At 40.2% G+C, this 20296-nt stretch overlaps 5 protein-coding genes and 1 long non-coding RNA gene across 7 annotated transcripts in view; 5 read left to right on the forward strand and 1 right to left on the reverse strand.

The window, feature by feature from the left end:
* The window catches only part of LOC145710840 (uncharacterized), a 40808-nt gene extending 29687 nt beyond the window's left edge, over positions 1-11121 (forward strand). The window contains exons 2-5 of one of the 2 annotated variants that reach the window (XM_081788545.1): positions 10374-10472; positions 10515-10653; positions 10717-10790; positions 10836-11121. In XM_081788545.1, the coding sequence (XP_081644671.1) occupies positions 10399-10472; positions 10515-10653; positions 10717-10790; positions 10836-10911 (363 nt within the window). In that variant the 5' untranslated portion in view covers positions 10374-10398 and the 3' untranslated portion in view covers positions 10912-11121. Of the gene's footprint in view, positions 1-10326; positions 10473-10514; positions 10654-10716; positions 10791-10835 lie in introns of those variants that run through there. The other variant, XM_081788544.1, reaches the window with a different exon arrangement.
* On the forward strand, positions 5039-7308 carry LOC145710776 (uronyl 2-sulfotransferase-like). Its single transcript, XM_081788492.1, has 8 exons — positions 5039-5197; positions 5272-5445; positions 5590-5858; positions 5901-6155; positions 6203-6397; positions 6459-6562; positions 6613-6779; positions 6876-7308. Exons 1-8 carry the CDS (start codon positions 5056-5058, stop codon positions 7058-7060), a joined length of 1491 nt encoding a protein of 496 aa, XP_081644618.1. The 5' UTR covers positions 5039-5055; the 3' UTR covers positions 7061-7308.
* LOC145710936 (homologous-pairing protein 2 homolog) lies at positions 7994-8804 on the reverse strand. The gene is made up of 4 exons (XM_081788649.1): positions 8614-8804; positions 8488-8565; positions 8252-8442; positions 7994-8209 (listed from the first exon to the last, which is right to left on the reverse strand). Exons 1-4 carry the CDS (start codon positions 8773-8775, stop codon positions 8053-8055), a joined length of 588 nt encoding a protein of 195 aa, XP_081644775.1. The 5' UTR covers positions 8776-8804; the 3' UTR covers positions 7994-8052.
* Positions 11122-11693: 572 nt separating the features above from the next.
* LOC145708794 (CD63 antigen-like) lies at positions 11694-12299 on the forward strand. The gene is made up of 3 exons (XM_081786496.1): positions 11694-11908; positions 11953-12105; positions 12147-12299. Exons 1-3 carry the CDS (start codon positions 11780-11782, stop codon positions 12264-12266), a joined length of 402 nt encoding a protein of 133 aa, XP_081642622.1. The 5' UTR covers positions 11694-11779; the 3' UTR covers positions 12267-12299.
* Positions 12300-13789: 1490 nt separating this feature from the next.
* On the forward strand, positions 13790-14510 carry LOC145695259 (uncharacterized). The gene is made up of 3 exons (XR_014133678.1): positions 13790-13888; positions 13933-13991; positions 14056-14510. It is a non-coding gene; the product is annotated as an uncharacterized LOC145695259 (long non-coding RNA).
* A 1955-nt stretch (positions 14511-16465) lies between these two features.
* On the forward strand, positions 16466-19876 carry LOC145712011 (frequenin-1-like; the record flags this gene model as incomplete). Its single annotated transcript, XM_081789698.1, has 5 exons — positions 16466-16527; positions 18822-18931; positions 19292-19446; positions 19605-19674; positions 19720-19876. Coding segments are annotated over 5 exons (432 nt in total), but the record flags the coding sequence as incomplete, so codon positions are not given.
* Between the last annotated feature and the right edge of the window lie 420 nt (positions 19877-20296).

Here is a 20296-nt window from a genome sequence, read left to right on the forward strand (position 1 = left end):
AACCGAATGAAAATGAAAGTAATCATTAAAAAAAAATAACACAATCGGTATTCTTTCATAAGCCCCATTTTCAAATTATTGGTGGAAAGCTTTCAATAAAAGGCGTTATTTTATACAAATACCCGTTTTATGATTCCTTTGAAGGAATTGTAACTTGTCGAGTGAAAGATTTCATTCAACTTCCTCAGCTCATAAATAATAATTATAAAAATTTACTCCAAACAAAGCAGATCTTTCTTCTGAGCGAGGCGCTAAGTGTGTGGTGGCTACTGGCCAGTTGAAAAGGCTGCTTGACCATGCTTAGAAAAAATGCTAAGCAAGTGTTGTTCGACAATTATGTACGTGACTGAGTGATCGCTGCGGTCAGCATCCCGGAAATGGCGATGCTGATCCTCTGCCTCATCTCTGACCTTTGCGAAGCCTGCTGAAGGGCAACAAGTCGAAGTTGCCGGACTTGAAATCCCCACAGATCTCCCTTGGCATATAGAAAGGAGTCTCTCAGACTGACATTTTCAGCCATTCAAGTTGAACTTCGAAACCTTCTAAGCCTTGACAAACTTTCAAAATTTCAATATAATTAAATTTTTTAATTATTATTTTCTCAATCATAAGTAAAACTTCATGAATTATTTATTAAAGGTATCAAATTGGCTTTCTCGTTGTTAAAACGATGAGAAATAGTCTGTTTCAAATGAAGAGTTTGATAATCTATCACTAACAAATTGATTATCGAGTTAAGTTATGATCAGTGTTATAAGAGCTGTGAATAAAAACGGGTCTTCCAGTGAAATAACAAACGATTACAGAAAATAATCCTGGTCTGGGACGGTCAAAAATACGCCTGGTTTGGGACGGTCGGGCCATTTAAAGATCAAAGGCGCACGCCTGGGGGGTGCTTTTTAATATGAAAGTGGCGCTAGAGGCGAGAGCGAAAATAATCCTGGTTTGGGACGCTTTGGCTGATTAAGACCGTCCCAGACCAGGCGTATTTTCTGTACCTGATGACATTTTGCTTCATAAAACTGTCGGTCGTTATTGACGACGTGTCCTTAAGGCTTCTAGGGTAGTTGATGACTGTTCAAGCAATCTTACTCATTCTCACCATTATTTGCAGGAAGAAACAAAGAGAAATAAAAGAGATTTCAAAATGCTAGAAGATATTCCCCTCGATTGCCAACTTAAAATTGCGGCTTTATTGTCGGCTGAAGATTTATATCAAGTCGTTAGCGTTGTTCCTCAATGGAGGATAACGATGCTCCACGCAAATACAGTCAGGAAAACAATCGGTAAGTGGAAATCGAAACATGGAAAGAATGACTTTTTATTCAAGAAAACGACCTTGAAAAACGCTCAACAATTTCCTCCACCCTCTTAAAATTCCTTGATCGCCCGGATGTCAACCTAGAAGACTTTTTAAAAGCCTCAAAATATCAACCATCACCACCGAATTTACTCGCGAGAACCTACAATAGATTTCTTCTTACATTCGTCAACCGTCCAAAGAAGATCATCATGTTCGGAAATGGGCTTGAAAACGGACTCGTAACTTTTTTGATGACAATGTGTAAGGAAATTGGCGTGAAGTTAGCACCAGAAATGACATCTGGAGAAACACGGGGAGGACTTATTGTTGAATTCAAAGAGAACCTATTCGACCTGAACGCTTTGTATCCTGCTACGAGGAAATAGTCGTCAAAACAAATTAAGCTAGGTATATTTTTGTATAAGTATGAATTTAAATTAATATTTTCGAATATATTCGAAGATAATTTGACGAATTCGCATAATTGAATCACAAGATTTCTGAGAACTCGGTTACATACCGGTATGTAAATGATGACTAGAAAACAGAGAAATTCGACAAAGGGATAGCGAAGTCAGTTTGATAGACGATAATCATGAGTTAGTACTCCAAGCTGCTCGTCGATGCCGCGACGCATCAGCAGCTGTTTGTCTATTTTCTGCGACGAAGAAACCAAATAAAAAGGCGTTTCCAGAGCTCAAGGCAATTAGCGAAAGAATACCTCAAAATGCGAAGATCATTCTAGGAAAGGTCTGTCGATCTTATTCAATCTATTTAAATCTTATCAATGATGACCGTAGAAAAGTTGAAATGACCTTCGATGATCAACCGGATCTTCTTCATTTGGGAAAACGAGCGACTAAAGAAGCGGATCTTGGAGACCGCGAATTCGAAATCATATCAATTCTTTGCGTGGAAGAAAGAAATGCATCAAATCAAAAAAGCATCAAATTCGATCTTAAATCCATCGCGTGCCTCTTTAATAAACTTTTGTAAAGTCGCGTTCTAGTAACAGCCACAGTCTTACACAGTGAGCCAATGAGCTAATCCGATAGATTGGCATTTTGCTCAGGTCCCTGTTGCGGCTTCTTCTTCGCCACTTTTGACCTTTTCTAGCTCGCGCTGACGTTTCTTTCCTCTGACTCCAGCAAAAATATAAAAATATGATTGAACTGAGGGTGTTTTTGATTTTTATTGTCTTTAAAGCTGCCAGAGGTACATCTTGTTCGGAAAATAAATTCGAAGCTGGACCAGATTGGAGAGAATTGACATCACCTTTTTGGTCTCAGCCAATTCATGGACAGCAACAATGCGAGTGGGAGCTGACTGCCCCAATGGGTCGTCGAGTCCAGCTTTCTTTTGAAACGTTGGCCCTAGCTGATAAGACTCCTGACGAATATGGGGATGGAACTTGCTTGTACCAGTCAGTTGATTTGATTGATGGACCAAGAGTCGCAGAGGATGACAATAATTATATTTCTTTCTGCGGACGACATACGCCATCTATTGACTTTGTTTCCGAAGGAGAAGGTAGAAATTGGAGTTGGATCTTGCTTAGTCCTGAATATTCAAGCAATATTTATTACGGTTTATTATCGCAAGATAGCATAAGTTGTTGAAATCATTACCTGTCAGCCGGACTCTTTACGGTACAAATTTTCATATCCTTTCATCCGTATCAATGACTTCCAGCCTTTCCTAGTCATGCGTGTTTACTTACGATCGGATGTCTCCACCGCTGCTTCAACTGGTGATGAAAAATACAAGCTCAAATTTCGTTTCACTGAACAAGAAGGAAACATGGAAGAGTACCTCATTTATATAACGAGCCCAACTTATATAAATTAAGATACATGACTGGCACAGTAAGAACGCAAAAAGCAGGTTATCTGATGTTCCGGCCAATTCGACTTAGAAATGGATTGATGGCAAATAGAAATTCCATTCATCATGAAAATATCAACATTCTCTCTCATCAGTCAGAAGAAGATTATGATTACGATGAAGAAGATCCTGCAGAACGGACGGTCGACTCCATGGGCAGAGTCAGGATTGTCTTCGGAGTTTTCCATCTTCAAATTTTTTATCAATTTCTGAAGACAACGAAGATCTCGAGTTCGAATCGGAAAATATGACCCGAGCAAAGTCGTGAAACAATACCCAAGTATAGAAAATTCATTTTACGTCAATTTCAAAGTAATTTTAAGCTCTTGAGCCACCGAAAGTCTATGAATCACCACCAGCACCAGAGCCAGAGCCTTCTGGAGGATTTTTAGCCTCGATTGCTACCGGCTCACTTGCATTCATCATCTTCCTGGCTGTATTTTCAGTTTACTGTTTTCAGAAACATGGAAAGGACCCAAGGAATGGAGGTTGAAAGCAAATATTGAGATTCAAAAATGAAGGTTTTTATTTTGAATCATTGAAAAAGCCAAAAAGCAGGAACGATGGTCTACTGCACGACAACGAAGAGATACATTTCTGTAGATTCTTGAGAGCTCAAAATAAATTCATATATCATTCATTAAGTTTGTCTCTGAGAAGAATGTTTATGTCTTGACCGCAATAATACTACGAGCTTGTTATTAGCGGCTGCTTGCGATCGTATGTAGTAGGAAAGAAGAAAATGATCTTATTATGAAATTATCAAGCTCTCGTTTCTCTAGGGCTGCGAGTGGGAATATTTCAGAAGATCAGAAGTGTGGTGCATTTTCTAGTGTGGAATTGTCTTGGCTCTCTGACAAATGTCGGTACCTAGTATGCCCCGAGGTGTTCCCCCATTTTCCCGCGGTCACTGGTGGAGCAGCCACTTACCTTCCACCCCCAAAAAATAATCTACTCCTGATACCCAAAACACTAATCACAACAAAGATTTTTAACTACTCGAGTGGATACATGGGTCACTTTTGGAAGAGATAATCGAAAATCGGCGAAGATGGCGCGCGGGAAAATGGGCGGTAAGTGTCCAAAGAGGGATGAAAAACCAGTGCACCAGAATTTCTTGCCGCGGGGTGATTCGATACCTTGCTTTCGTGGTGATTACCGAAAGCGCAAGTATGATGAATGATACTCTGCAATGAGTTTTTTTCAACAGATTTATCCGTGTTTCGAGTAAATTATGGGTTGAGAAATTAATTTTATATAAGAAGCAATATGCGTAAAGGTTTGTTTTGAGTCGAATATGAGAATCTCCACGCTAGAAACCGAATGAAAACTATTAAAAACAGGATGAAATAATTTCGAAATCTAAAACTAACCAACACTTGACCTTTAAAAGACCTCCCGCGCAATGCTCATCATAAATTATGTAAATCAAGTGAATTTCTCTTTTCAGGCAAGTCGAAGAAAATCGGCCTTGCCGCAAAAGTCCGCGCCCGACTAGGCTACATTGTCATCACGCTATGCATCGGTCTCGTTTGTTTCTACATTGGGAGGGTTGAATTTCTCGCCGAAAAGCTTCAAGGAGCGTTTACCAAATAAACCAAGAGTAACTTTAATTAATAACCAAGAATCAAGAGTCTCTTGATACCGTCCTCTTTCCGAATCCTACTGCTATTTTTCGATCAAAATTTTCTTAGTTCGACCATTCTAACTTGACAAAAGCTGACAAGATAAATAGCAATCTGATGACATAAGCTTTTCGTAGCTGTCCAAGAATAACTGATAACAGCCGGACATATTGATAAGACGCAATCTCGGTTAAATAGAGTAGTTTGGTAAATTAAAAAAAAGAAGCGGAGAAAATCGGAAGAATGACCAGCGAAGGAGTAAATCAGCAAATCGCCATGCACGGATATCAACACCAACCGGTCGTCCCACAACCACCTCAAGTCGCAAGTCAAGCTCGACCGCAAGCCCCGAATAATGTGCTCAATAATAATCTCATTCAGGAAGGTGCCTCAAAACAAAGGCAAACATATTATTTTTTCAAATCAAAAGCGTCCATTTTCAAGCGCCTTGACAGCAAGCACCACAAAACCCTCCAGTACCTGTAAATCTTCAAAAGGTGCACGCCGGCATCCAAAACCTCCCACAAGATGTGAAAGCGCGCGAAAACGCACATCAAAACACGGTGCAGAATTTTGCCCTAGGAAATGCTCTCGAACCAGCGGCGAAAGTGATGGAGCAAGTTGAGAGATTAGGCAACCGGGTTCAAAAAAGGGATTTGTTTCGAGTGGCGATTTAAACACCGCGCGTGCATTTCTAAGTAGAATTGAGGCGCAAAAGGCAGTTTTTTAAATATTATTACTTCGTTGATCATATCAATTTTTAAAACCCGCTAATAGTGGCCCAAGAAGTCCACGATACTGTGGGCGCGATAGAAAACGCAGCGGGAGCTGTAAACAACGCGGTTCATAACGTTATCAACGTTGGCAAGCAGATAGAAGAAAATATCAACCTAAATTTCCAGCCTGAAGAACTCCTTCCTGAACCGCAAGATCGCCCAAGTCTCGATATCGCGGCACTCATCGCTTCCGCTAATCGAATCAGCGTTGAAACGATTTTCCAGGATCAACAAGCTGAGCTTGCTAAGTATCCCACTTCACACTTGAAGGTACTTTTACAGTTTTGTTCATACAATAACTGTCAACCTAAGGCATCGGCTTTCTATACCTACGAGCCAGCTAAATGGAATTGGCAAAGCATGAACTTCAAGACGCGCACGCCCAATGCTAAATTCATCTTCCACAACAAACTGCCCAAATCCGGCTCGTCGACGATGAACCAGCTCTTGCGCCAACTATCGAAAAAGAACAACTTCAACTTCGCCAAAGTCGAACCATCTCAGATCCCCAATGATAGGTTTGACTTGGAAAAACCGCTCGTCAAGTTTGTTCAAGAAACCAAAAAAGTAAATTGAAACGTTTTCGCTTTATTTTAAAATTGATCTTATTTTAGGAGCCATTTTTCTTGTTGAAGCACCACTTCTGGTTCAACTTTACACGACATGGGCTTAGGCAGCCGACATATGTCAACGTTATCAGAGACCCGGTGGATTGGTACACCTCGCAGTACTATTTTCGCAGATTTGGATGGGTCCAGCAGACGACCACCAGGGACTCGTTTGCGGGGACACAGGCTGATAGAGATAGAGTACGTAAAAGTTTATTAGACAGGTGTTATTCCCCAGCCTGGTGAATAACGAGTATTTTAGACTATCGACCAGTGTATTCAACAAGGCCTGATGGAGTGTACAAAACCAAGCTACAAGTACATACAGTATCTCTGCGGCAATCATCCGCACTGCCGAACCGTCGAGTAAGAAGCTCAATTTTGACGAATAAACAAATAAACAACCATAATTATAGCGTTTCGGAGGAGTTGAAAGAGAAAGCCGCGAATTTGGCCAAGATCAACGTCTTGCGGAATTTCTACGCAGTCGGCATTTTAGAGCAATTTGTCGACACGCTAAAAACATTTGAGATCATCCTGCCCAATTACTATTCGGGCGTACTTGACATTTGGAATTCCAGCAGTAAGTGATCGCTCCATAATTTGGAAGCCTAGAAACAACGCATTAGTGAAGCCACTAATTTAGAGGACCCAAATTTAAAAAAAAATTATTTTTCAGTGATGCAAGAAAAACGCAACAAAACAAAGACGCTCAATCGCAAAGAACTGTCTTCCCACAGCCGCGAGTTTCTGATGAAGGGGCCGCTGAAGTGGGAGACCGACTTGTATATTTTCGTTCGCGCTCTCTTCAACGAGCGGTTGCGGCGGTACGAGATTGTCCCGACCGGCGTCCAGATCACGTGATGAGTATTTCGCGAATACATTCCAGAAGATACAACAATCACTACTATTTATATTTTAATAATTTATACCAAAAGACACAACTGAAAATTCAATTCAACACAAAAACTGCTGAGCACAAATATTTTTGAATATTTATATATAATTCTATTCTCTTCACAGCAACTGTAACACAATGAAAATGGCACAGACAAGTGCCGCCTGTATACAAGTACAATTTTTAAATTTTATTCCAAATAAAAAAAAGAAACTACAGTTACAGTCTCTCCCTCTCTCTGGGCTCGGCAAACTGTGTACAAAACTAGGTTACAGTAAGATCACCTGCAGATTTTTCCGGAAGGGAGAGACCATGGTCTAAGTTACACAAACTCGTGCCACCTGAAAAGTCTTCTGACACGTGTTTATTACAGTAGGATAGAAGACAGGAAGGAAAATACGGTCTGCCACGACAAATCAAGTTTTAATTATCGAGCATAAAAACGTGGCGGGTAGAATATTTCGTCAGAAGAAAAGTTTTTAAAGAAAAAAATAAAAAATGCCTTTGATCAGAGATCGACGAATTTCCAACTTTCAGTCGTTTCTTGATAGAGATTTCGAGGTAATGAACTTGTTTTCGCGCTAATTCAATAAAAATAAGATGATGCTGAGCATGAGAAGATCAGTTACCGACGTTCACCGCCGGGCAAACTCAATTTACTCGAGTGTTCGACCACTAAAGATGGAATACCACAGGGCAACAACAAATGTCGAGTATTTGCGCGAAAGAAGCATCGAAAGCCGCAAAAAACTAGAAGACTATCTTTTGCGACCTGATATTCGCCGCTTGAAAGTTTAATTCCATGCCCCTTGTTTTGACTTATTTTGCCAATAAAAACTCAATTAGCAGAATAAATTCCGATAGTATCGTTAAAATCATCAAGTTTCTGCGTTGAAATTTATTGTTTCATATAAAATAATTTTCTGTAAAAATCATTGTGGCAGAGGAAGAGTCTAAGTCAGTATTTTGGAATAGCCGCGCCTTCAGGGTCAAGATTGAGATCAGCAAGTTCGATGAAGACCTTCATCGGCTTCTGAAGCCCTTCGGAAACAGCGTTCATCATGTCGTCGCCGATTCGTTTTCGGGATTTCCAGAGCTTTGCCAATTTCACATTGCTGAATTTCTCAGTTCGGGATTGAAATTAATAAAAAACGTACTTTTTCACGGAGTTTTCCAATTCATCAGCATTCATGGTCGCTCCAGCTTCTTTCAGCTGCTCAAGCTGAGTTCGAAGTGCTTGAATCGACTCCTTCTTTTCTTTGATTTTCAGCTTTAGTTCTGCAGAAGACACTTTTGTTGTGTATTTTCGAAGTTCGGCGTCCAAATCTTTTGCTTCTTTTCGTTTTTCCTTCAATAAAATATTTTCTAATGGGAAATTTATTTCGAATGATACCTTGACAACGAGTCGAAGTTGATCATTTTCAACTTTTAGCTGGTTGAAGCCTTCTTCATCGACTGTTTCGAATTGCGCCTGATTTGAAAAACTGGTTATCGGCCGGTAATTAGGTTCAAATTAAACCTGATTGACGACGTAAATTGGAGTCTTTCCATAGACTTTTTCGACCAAAAGCCCGTCTTTGGCAAGTTTTTCCAGAGTAGTTTGAATTCCGGCTTTTGGCATTCGTTTCGCATGGTTGAGAAAAATGTCGTTGTGGGAATATGGGCGGTTGGCTTCTTTCATGTAATGATAGATGGTTCCCTCCCAATGTTCTTCTGTTACGGGGTTCGAATTTGAACGAATTTTCAAAGAGAAAATACAATAATCGAACCCTCCCTGGAATCTTTTCCATTCCCGGTTTCACAGCTTTTTTCGCGCCTGCTTTCGCGGTCTTGCTAGTAGTCTTAGTTGTTTTGGCAGCTTTGGCCGACTTGGTCGACTTTGCAGGCTTTTTCTCTTTTGCCATGGCTCCTTTTTCAAAAATAATGAATCTCAAGACTAACTAGAGATTGCACTTTCAAACGCTCTTTTATACCAAGCCGGGGCCTTTTTCGGCACGAAATTTGCCCGACTTGGGTAAAGCAGTGCTCGAGCAAAGACTCCGCTCGAAAACTTTCATTTTCGGAGCTGACTCTTGAAGTCCTTGTTGATTTTAACAAAAAAAAATAGATGATTTTATTCAAACAAGTAAAGACGGCTGGTGTGGGACTGATAATGAAAAATATTCTTATGCTGGATTCAAACAATTATCTGTCTTTGAATTGGCCGTGGAAATGAACTCGGGGAAATGAATAAAAGAAGATTGTGACGAGCTGTTTTATTCATCTGTCATTGTGACAGTTGCCCACGCTCGCACTTCTTTCCAGACGAGTAGTTCCAAAGAAATCATCGCGCGGAATTTCTACCTTTTCAGGGGCAAGAGAAATCTGATCAGAAAAAGAATCGGTTCTGAGTTTATTTTCGGATATTTCAGTCAAGTTTGAGATGAAATGACCTACTAGGGTAGTGGGGTGGGTCCCCTGCTGATTGACCACCCTAAGTTTAGTTATCAGCTGAACAGGGATGCGCATTTCCTTTTATCTTCAATTTCACGCTTCGCAAAAACAGAGAGATTTCAAGCTTTTTTTTTGAGATTCCAAGGCAAGCAATTATCCTGGCATCGATAATCTTTTTTTTTGAGTTTTTTGAGGATGATCGCAAATTTGCCCGACGGTGATGTCAAAAATGATGATGAATTCACTACGGTTGATTATCTACCGTCGAATTTTAGACTCTGTGAAGTTCATTACTGAGTAAGCAAGAGTCGTAAAAAAGAGAAAATTTTATGCGACGTTTCCAAAATGTTCTTTTGTACGCCCATTTTATTTCATAATTTTATTTCATATTCAAATTTACGGGGTTTCCTTACATGGTACAAATCCTTACATGGTACATTTCCTTACATGGTACAAAATCCTTACATGGTACAAAAATCAAATTGTACCATGTAAGGAATTGTACCAGGTAAGGATTTGTACCATGTAAGGATCTGTACCATGTAAGGAAACCCCAAATTTACGAATGAGAAAGATTCCGCCCGTGAATCATAGAGATAATTCGATTTTGGACGGAGTTTGCCACTTCTGTATCGATTTCGAAGTTCCCAAGAGATAAAAATAGCTTTTTATGCACTTCAAAAACATAAAAATAGCGTCAGAGATTGTCACCTAAAGAACGAACCAGGGGTTAGACCAGGGATGGCCCGGGGCGCATCATGGGGGCGCTGTTACTACTCCCTATATTGGCGGAACCGATTCCTGCCAGTTCAGATCAAAACTCTTCCAGAGTCATAAACAAGCTTATTTTTACAGATTTTTGAGATTCAGAATGTCTGCTCCAGTCACATCCCAGCCACTTGCCTACAAATCTTCCAACGGAGAGTTCAAACACGGACTCTTTAGGTAAGTAAAAATGCAACGAGAAGAGATATCATTCGATTTTAGCTGCTTCGGCGACCTCGGAACTTCATGCAAGGTCTGCTGGTGCCCCTGCCTCGTTCACAAGTCGACACAGGAAGGAATGGGCCGAGATAACGGCGGCACTTGCTTGCTCCTCTCCTGCGCTTCTTGCTTCTTCCCTGCCGTAAGTTTTCATTCTTTTCTTTCAGATTTCATAGATAACCTTTATAATTAAATCCATTCTTAGGGATGGCTGGCAATCTCATGCATTCAGCGACAGGAACTCCGGGAACGACATGGAATCGAAGGAGGCATGATCGGGTAAGCCAAATTTTTAATCGTCCCATTATTTTCATCGTTTTTAAGTGACTTCCTCGCAGTTTTCTGCTGCCTTTGCTGCGCCATGGTCCAGCACGATCGCGAAGTCAACCAGAACGAATAAGCCGAACTACCACTGAAAGCCGATAAATATCTTCCTTTCCACATTCTCCAAGAACGATTCCTACTGCTCATTTTTCAATTTCAACCCCTGATAAAAGCATCATTTATTGTATTTGATGTTCCCAAGCAATTCGTAACAATTTATTCATGCATTCATCTCCTTCTAACTGATTGAAAACTCCAAGACAATAAAATCAATTCAAACACACAATCGTTAATTATCACATCAAAATGCAGTATATTGTTGTTTTCTCATCAAAAGATAGTATCGAAGGAAGAATTTTTATCCGGAAAGCCATAGTTCGTTCAAGTCTCGTAATCCTTCGACAGTACAGTCGTCCAATGTAAAGTCAATTCTCAGCTGAAGTGCCCTTCACGCTTGTAAGGATCCATTCTTTTCCGCTATCCATCAGCAAACTCACAGAAGGTCTAAAAGAGAGAAAATGTAGAGTTTACTCGGAAAGGTTTTGGTATAAAGTAAGTTTTAGGTGCAAATGCTGGCGGTTCATCTTCATTGCTTTGAATTTTCTTGTCTTTTTGGCCGGTTTACTTGTTTCTGTTGCTTCAATTTGGCTTCTTGTTTCTCCTGATGGCCTAAGGTAAATTTGCAGGAGCTGAAATTTGTGATTTTTCAATAGTGACTTTGTTGATACACTTTCAAATGAGACGTCAGAGGGAGTTCAAGAAGGACTTGATGATATCATAACAAGAATGAAAGGAAAAGTTAACGAGGAAAATTTTCAGTCAAAGTGATGAAATTTTATGATAACTCTGCGGAAGGCGCGACGTATATTTTCCTTGCGCTTGGAATTCTACTTGCTGCGATCTCTTTTCTTGGATTCATTGGATCAATTAAAAGAAACAGATGCATGCTCAATTGTTTTTCTATTATCATGTTCTTAATTTGCGCTGTTGAAATTGTCGTCATGGTTGTAATGACTGTTTTCTTCCCGAAATTTGAAGAATTGATGATTGAAAGGTTCAATAATTATACGCCGGTAAGCGCTTATGCTAAAGAAAATAAGCTCAAATTAAAGGATAGGAAACAGAAGAGGGGCTTGTCGTTGACCAGATGCAACAGCTTTTCCAGTGCTGTGGTTGGAATAACGACTCAGACTTTGGAGCCAACGGTCCGCCGCTTTCTTGTCTCAACCCTGCTCTCGATCCTCCAGTGAATTTTGAAAATGGATGCAAGGTAATTTTAGAAAATCAACTAACGGCTTATTGTTTTCCAAGGAATACATATTAGACGGAACAGCTATTATTTGGGGAGTCGTAGTAGCACTTGTTATAATTGAAGTGATTTCGATTACCTCAGCCTGTGTTTTCAAGAACCAAAATAAACAGCTTGCATAGTTTTCATTCTGTTAAATAAAGGCTGATATACATTTTGAATTTTTTATTCGATTTTGTGTTTTTGAAGGAAGGAATTGGCGTAGAAATCGGATGAAGTAAGTCATAATGACTTAGTTGAAAAGTGGCATGATGAAGGCATTACTGGCAGATAAATTATGAAAAAAATGAAACGATCAGTAAAAATAGCGAAAAGTCTAGTTGTTGATGGTCTCGTCGATGAGTTCTCGAGTGCCATCGGGATTGACACGGAAAGTTCGGTAAACAGTTTGGACAACAGGCTCAGGTTGCTCGATAACGACTGGGCGGGTGACTTTGACGGGCTCGGGAACGTAGGCGGGCTCGCAACTGGTCTTGCCTTGGTTCATCATCATGAAGAAAAGAAGAGTCTCGTTATCGCTGTCGTCATCCATAAGGAGAAGAGGGAGCATCATGTCGGTGCCGAAAGCGGAGCCAGGAGCTTGAGATTGCATGGCCATCATAAGGACTAGGAGATCAATGCTGGTGGAGTTGTCGCTATCATCGCCCATAAGAAGGAAGGGGAGGAGCATGTTGAAGTTGTTGTCGAATCCTTGCTGGGTGTTCATGCCACCAGTCATGGAGCTGAGCATGACCATGAGAAGAACAGAGTCAATTCCGTCAGCGTCGTCGTCCATCATGAGCATCATTGGGAGCATAGAGTCCATGCCGACTGGGGAATCGCCCATAGTCTGCATCATGAGCATGAGCATCAAGTTGCTGGTGGAGTTTGATGAATCATCGCCGAGAAGAAGGAGGGGGAGTATAGTAGAGAATTGGTCATCAGTCTTGACAGAGCAATCGTTCTGGAGCATTGAAGAATAAAGGAAGAAGCTTGTAAAGTCGATTCCGTCGCCGGAAGAGTCATCGTCCGAAAGAAGGAGAAGGGGCAGGATTGAATTCATGTCCGTCATCGAGCCACCTTGCATCATCATCATCATAAGCGCCATGGAATTGTCGGAATCGCCATCTGAGTCGAGGAGGAGAAGTGGGAGGAGATTGTTCATCTGCGAAGTCTGGCCGGGTGCAACTTGGCTCTGCTGTTGCATCATCATCATAAGGAGCATGTCATCAAGAGCGCTGGCGAAAGCGAAGAAGAGACCGAAGATCTTCATTTTTTGTCAAATTCCTTGTCTCTCAAAAAACTGTTTGTTACTTTTGCTATTGAAATAGAAGAAGCTTGTGAATTGATGACTTAGTGAGATTCAGTTGAGTATTTATTCTAGAGCTGGCCACCTAGTGAGATCCGAAAGAGGTTCTGATTTATGCTCTGATACAGTCGATAACGCATCAGGTGCACCTGCCCGTGACTTCTGACCTGATTCAAATGGAGTTTAAAGGTACTTGTTTATGACTCCGTGAAATCATCTGGAAAGATACCATCTGACGATTCTAAAATTTAGAAGCTAAAGTTTATTTTTGTCTTGAAATTAAAAAAACACATTTATTTGTGGTAAAACAAGGTAGTGATATCCATTCTCATCCAATATTTGCCCTTTGAGTCAGTTAAAAAGCCTACTTGAGTGCCCGAAAAAAACCCAGCGCTTATTTTTTTCACGGACATGACAATTTTGTGGATAAAATGCCGTGTCTTTCAACATTATCAGGTATTAAAGCCAAGCTCGCCTTCAGATTCAAAGTAAATAAATAGACCAAAGAAACAACAGAGAAAGTCTTCCGGTTCAGTTGGAAATATTCCCCAGAGCAAAGGTCTGAATCAAGGAATTAAATATTGTCCTCTCAAATGTCTGTATTTGACGATTCATTGATTTAGTTTGTACGATTTCGCCAAATTAGTCAAAGGTCAATGCTCGGATGAAGATTGTTTGGGATGGAAGAGTATAAACATCACGTGGATAGGAATTGATTTACAGTTCTATTATGCTACCTTCTCCTACCGCGGAAATTAACATAACACGTATTCACGTAACATTGCTGATGTTCAGTGATGTATTGACAGTCTAGGAATCAAAATTTAATAGACGAAGAGGGTGATGCAATAACGCTACAGACAGCTGAGCAGCTGAGCCATCTAGTCTCGGAATTTATAATTTTATTTCGAACGCTCAAGATTATTTTCTAAAATCCCGACTTCAGTTGATGTAATACAAAGACTATCAGAGGGGGGAAGTTTACATGTGATTAAAATGAACGTACATGCTGAAGCTGCAAGCTGCGAAGAAGAACTCACACCTCCGAAAGAATGACTACTGATCCGAAAACATTTGTGACCAAGATTGCAATAAATAATTAAAGGAAAGAAAACAATTTTGACGATTGATTCAGAAAGTTCAATGTTGCGGCGACGATTTGACAGGTTGAAAATCGAGCAGATGCTAAAGTAGGATTTTTGCGAATTAAGCAAACCGGGAGGCAGATAGAGATCTGTTGTGGTAAGTTACTACAGTTGAACGTGTATTTTCCATTTTCTCCAGACATTTTCTCGCAATGATCAATTGGAAAAGATCTCCAGACTGAATAGGTAGATTACTTCGCTGGGAGAATTAACTGCCAGACAAGAAGAGGTTTAACCATTGCTTAATAACCAAAGATCTCCATATAATTCCTGTCTTGGTTGAACTCGTTAAGTGCTCTTCTTTTTGTTCTGTTTTAGTAGATTAAACTGACGAAAAACGATTACGACAAAGGCAAGTAACAATTTAGAAGAAGGGGTGAAACAATCGAACCGATAATTGCGCACAGATTTTTAAATGACTACCCTAAGTTGACCTTGAAGAAGGAAATCTATAATTTACTGACAGACAGTAATTAATATCGCGGTCTATAGGGAGAAGCAGCCAGATCAGAATAAGTATTGAATCAAGACTCGTGATCATAAATAGAAATTGACAACTTGGCAGTCTCTCAGTTGAATTCAGAACGCCTATCAGATGGGCTTCATTTTTTTATAAAACTGGAGCCGAACTGTGGATAAACTGTCAATAACATAACCACAATCAACTCTGGAATTAGTTCAATCTATTCTTATGAAACTCCTGCCCGACCAGTTTTCTCGATTAGACCCTAAATGCGCATTGATTAGCCCAAATACTTACTCTTGATCGGAAAAGCTAACATTCATGTTTTGCGCGAAACGCGGAAAATAAATTGACATATTTTAATTGCTATTTACTGTGGCATCCGCTACTAGTTGGCAGTCAAAGGCGCCCCTCCTGCCAACTAGTAGCAGTGAGCGCGCGCCGCCGGGGTCCGGGACCGTTTTCCTTTCCCAGCAGGAAATCATGCAAATATCTCGGACTTTTTTGGGTTGTTCGAGACCCAAAAACCATTCCGGAAGTGGTTCTTTTTGTAAAACTTCGAATTTGAATGGTTTGATTAGCGCAAATTCTATTTTCAGCCCCAAATTAGGGTGGCTTATCAGGCCGAAAAGCGCGCGGGGTGCCAACTAGTAGCGGAATTTCGGACTGACAACTAGTAGCGGAAGCCATAGTACGTGCTCGTTTGGCGCGAAAATCGGAGAATTCGAGGGCACTCGCATTCACACCGACGTTCTGCCCTGGGGCGCGAGCGATCATCAAGAGCCTTGCCGCGCAGAGCCTAGAGGGCAGCGCACAACACGAGAATAGTTTTTGCTTTTTTATTGAAATATTTTAACGTGATTACTGAAATCAGGAAGAGAAATAACTAGAGAAAACTCGTCTGGTATAAGTCTTGTTCATCATCTAAAAACCCAAATAATTATGGGTGCAAAGAAATCTAAATTGAGCAAGAAGAAAATCGAAGACCTCAGTAACAAAACTAAATGTAAGAAAAGAGATAGTATAACCCAATAATATACTGGATATTATTTGTAACTATACGCGATAATCATCTTTTCCGATTAAATCATTAATAAATACGCTTAACAGAAGAGATTCGCTAAATATGGATGGCAGCCCAATGACATGAACAGCGTGCTCTTTCTGTTACTAGATGGGCAACGCATGAAATGTCATTGAGCCAATTACAGGGCGTCAGAATAATTTCACGTCTCCTGAGTTTCTGTAATGAATCCAATAAAATGTTCAGTCACCGCTGCAGAAATCAAAAGCTGGTATTCTGGATTCCTCAAAGATTGTCCAAGTGGTCAGCTGAGTAAGGAAAGGTCAATCATTTGTTGAGACGAATTTATAAATAATTTTTGTTCCGAAATCAACGAAGACTGAGGATTTGATCTTTTTAAGGCTGAATTTACCGCAATTTATCGACAGTTCTTCCCAAGTGGCGACTCTGGCACTTTCTCAAAGTAGGCTCATATTGTTTTAAGGCTTAATATAGATTTATATGGTCTCATAACAGGCAATAAATCATATGTTGCTCTAATTATATATGCGTCCTTGTGGTCACCTTTTGATAATTTCGCCTGAGAGGATCTGAACTTAATTGCAAAAAACATCAAAAATGATATCGACTCGCTTCAATAAAAGCAGCCAAGGATTGACGTCTGAAAGCTATGATCGAAGTTGTTGAAGCCGGGATTGAAGTTGATGAAGCCGGGACTGACTGTGGAGAAGCCAATAAAAACAGTTTTATCGTCAATCATTGATTGACAATCAATCTAAATTAATTCGCATCGCCGTTAGCCAAAGGCGACTATTTTGTTTATAATAGGATGATAAAAGGTATATCAATAGAGCCAGCATAAATATGCAGAAAAAACTGCACAAGAAAATGTCTTTTTTACTAAAATAAATTTATCAAAGAAGAGTTCCTAATTAGCAAAGGAAGATTTTTTGCATTCCTAGAGCGCGCTGCTCCTTAGCGCCCCCACAAGGCCGACCCTCAAGTCAATTTTTCCCCTGCTTCGAGATGTTACGTCATTCCGAGTAATAACCACACCGCAGGCTCAAGTGAAAGTGCGCCTGAATTTTTAGCGCACCGCCCCGCGAGTGAAATCGCAACGGTATATGGCAGCTCCCGTTTCGCCCAAAATCCCGGATCGCCCACATCCCGGATCGCCCATTTTCCTTGATCGCCCATTGTGGGCAAAACGGGAAAATGTGCGGATCAGGAAAATGTGTGATTCAGGATTGGGCAGAACGGGATTTACAAAATTAGAAAAGGAGATTTTTATCCCTGAGTTTTATATCATTTCTTCTTTTCTTTTTTCAAATTTAATCATAACTCGGTCAAATCTACTTTGGGATGTCCGATTTCTAGGTAAACTTGATGAAAAATGAGCTCTTTTTTGAGCTTTCAACATAGAGAGTTTAATACATTTTTAGAATCCCCAGAAGCTGGGGATCATTTTGACTATTGATACTTGGGGCTTTGGTTCATGCCCTGAGGCGTTTTAGGCCTTCTAAAGTCCAAAAAATCCTGCAATCTCGGTGAAATGGCCATAATTTTTGTTCCCCCACTTTCTGATGATGCTCAGCATCTCAACTTGTAGCTGGGGTTCTGACGGTTCAGAATCTGTGTAGAAATCTACCGGACACCCCCCCCCATTCTGGCGCTCCTAGAAGCTCTAGAAGTTAGGGAAGTTCACCGAAAATCGGTACTTTTCAACTGAAATGTTGTAAAAGGTGTAAATTTTTGTCCGAAATCGATCAAAACTCGATAAAATCGGCTTTCTGATGTCCAAAATATAGTTACAAGGCATCAGAAGTCACTTCAAGTCAAATTATGTGCAAAAAATTTCGTAAAAACTCACCCGAAGTACTCGATAATGACCCAAATATATTTTTGAGGTCACAAAAACGATTTTATTATTCCTAGATCGTTTTTGTACAGAAATATATCTGTTTTACCATATTTTAGTAAAAAGTACCGATTTTCGGTGGACTTCCCTAACTTCTAGAGCTTCTAGGAGCGCCAGAATGGGGTTGTCCGGTAGTTTTCTACACAGAATGACACTGAACCGTCAGAACCCCAGCTACAAGTTGAGATGCTGAGCATCATCAGAAAGAGGAGAACAAAAGTTATGGCCATTTCACCGAGATTGCAGGATTTTGGACTTTGGAAGGCCTAAAACGCCTCAGGGCATGAACCAAACCCCCAAGTATCAATAGTCAAAATGGTCCCCAGCTTCTGGGGATTCTAAAAATGTATTAAACTCTCTATATTGAAAGCTCAAAAAGAGCTCATTTTTCATCAAGTTTACCTACCGATTTCCAAAGCCGTCGGTTTTATTTTCGCAGGGATTAGCACGCGCAAGTATGAGATTCAACCCTTTTTGGAGGTGACAAATTGGAGGAGTAAAGAGGAGTTTTTGCAGCAGTTTCTAGTTAGAATTTCTAAACCACCTTCTTCCATTATCAAATTTCAAATTTACAATTGCAAATCCTGGTTTGCACACAAATCCCGTTCCGCACATTTTCCCGTTTTGCCCACAATGGGCGATCAAGGAAAATGGGCGATCCGGGATGTGGGCGATCCGGGATTTTGGGCAAAACAGGCGCTGCCAATATATATTTCCTATGAACAAGGTCTAATATATAATATAAGCAATAAAAGAACCTGTCTATTTCGATTGAGGTCGATAAAAGCCCATAAGTCTTAAGAAAAATATAATTCGTTGTAACTTGTGATTCTGTTTAGTCTGGTCTTTAACCTCTTCGATGCAAATGGAGATGGAACGATAGAGTTTGAAGAGTTTCTTACGGCTTTGTCAGTAACTTCCCGCGGCAATCCAGAAGACAAGCTAGAATGTAAGCAATGAGTAAGACAATTTCCAAGTTGATCCGATGCTCGAAATAAGCCGTTGATCGAGAGAGACTTATCGATCCAAGTTTTCAATGATCGTAATTAACAAATTCAATGTGGCCCTTTTTATCGCCAAAGAGCCTCCAATATTTAATTTTGATTCACTTTCGACGAAAAAGATCGCCGCAGATGATCGCTCTCTAAGCTTGAATCGCCATAAAGTCGACAGTTCTGACACATCTGCAGTGTTAGATTAGTGTTTACCGTAATATCGCGGTGTATGTTTCTTTTTACTGAATTCGCTTATAAGGACATTGATCCTATCTTATCTAAATAAGCTTCCAGAAAGAATTGATCATTTTCAGGGGCGTTCAAATTATACGATCTTGATGGAGACGGTACCATTTCCAAGCCAGAAATGCTGAAAATCGTGAAAGCAATTTCCACCATGACGGGACAAAGTGACGACACATTCAAGCCCGCGGAGCGCGTTGAGAAGATTTTCGCTACCATGGACGAGGTAAGACCTTAAGTCCCTCTACGAAAGGGATGTGGCGCCGAATTAGAGTGGATGATGCACTTTTTGAATAAATCGCGGATAAGCCTAATTGTATCCGTTGTGTCCCAGATAGAAAGGCGGTTATTAAAGAATGTTCACTGTATAAAAACGAATTTCAGGATGGAAACGGCGAGCTAACCAAGGCCGAATTTCTTGAGGGTGCGAGAAGAGATCGGAGCATCATGCAAGGTACTCGATTTTTGTCCTATAACTGTCTTATCCAACAAATTTAAGCCTTGACAATGGACGCTGGTGGAGGTGTCGCATAGTAGAATCCCGAAAAGAGAATACGAAAAGAGCAAAAAACAGAATACATCATTTTCATGATTTCTTTGCTTTATTTGTCTGTATTTCGCTTTTTAATATTTTTACATTTCTTTTTGATCTTCCGAAAATTATTCAGTATCTTGTCATTAATAATAAACATAAGAAAATAATCCAAGAGAGTTTAGTCCAGGCGCAGTTTGAGGCGAAGGAAGATGCTTGAGAAAATACAGTAGTTGATGTTGCGACAGTTGTCACGTCTGAGAATAAAGGGATGAAAATGGATTCCTTCTAATATAAAGGTGAATTTTTGATCCCATGACTGAGGAGTTAGATCCGTTCTCGTTTGGAAAAGTCTTCTTTGATCTTACCAGTGGTTGAACTGTGACATCTTTCAAGGGTTGGAATAAGAGAGGCAAATATACATGCTAAATTATTCTTGATAAAAACCTCGATGAACCCTTTTGCTTTCGTAGGAGTTAAAAAATGAATCAACTTATCCAGAGGAAATTATCTTTTAATCTTTTCAACTCAACCTTCAAGTGTT

Source organism: Oikopleura dioica, chromosome 1 (assembly GCF_907165135.1).
Source record: "Oikopleura dioica chromosome 1, OKI2018_I68_1.0, whole genome shotgun sequence".
NCBI lineage: Eukaryota > Metazoa > Chordata > Appendicularia > Copelata > Oikopleuridae > Oikopleura > Oikopleura dioica.

Excerpts from the sequence above, each read along its gene's own strand:
- LOC145710776 (XM_081788492.1), top strand. The coding sequence starts at position 5,056 with ATGACCAGCGAAGGAGTAAATCAGCAAATCGCCATGCACGGATATCAA. Across the intron at positions 5,198-5,271 it reads TAATAATCTCATTCAGGAAG|CACCACAAAACCCTCCAGTA; the intron begins GTGCCTCAAAAC and ends CTTGACAGCAAG. Across the intron at positions 6,156-6,202 it reads TTGTTCAAGAAACCAAAAAA|GAGCCATTTTTCTTGTTGAA; the intron begins GTAAATTGAAAC and ends ATCTTATTTTAG.
- LOC145710936 (XM_081788649.1), bottom strand. The coding sequence starts at position 8,775 with ATGAAAGAAGCCAACCGCCCATATTCCCACAACGACATTTTTCTCAAC. Across the intron at positions 8,443-8,487 it reads AACTTCGACTCGTTGTCAAG|GAAAAACGAAAAGAAGCAAA; the intron begins GTATCATTCGAA and ends ATTTTATTGAAG. Across the intron at positions 8,210-8,251 it reads TTGGAAAACTCCGTGAAAAA|CAATGTGAAATTGGCAAAGC; the intron begins GTACGTTTTTTA and ends TGAGAAATTCAG.
- LOC145708794 (XM_081786496.1), top strand. The coding sequence starts at position 11,780 with ATGCTCAATTGTTTTTCTATTATCATGTTCTTAATTTGCGCTGTTGAA. Across the intron at positions 11,909-11,952 it reads GGTTCAATAATTATACGCCG|GAAACAGAAGAGGGGCTTGT; the intron begins GTAAGCGCTTAT and ends ATTAAAGGATAG. Across the intron at positions 12,106-12,146 it reads ATTTTGAAAATGGATGCAAG|GAATACATATTAGACGGAAC; the intron begins GTAATTTTAGAA and ends TTGTTTTCCAAG.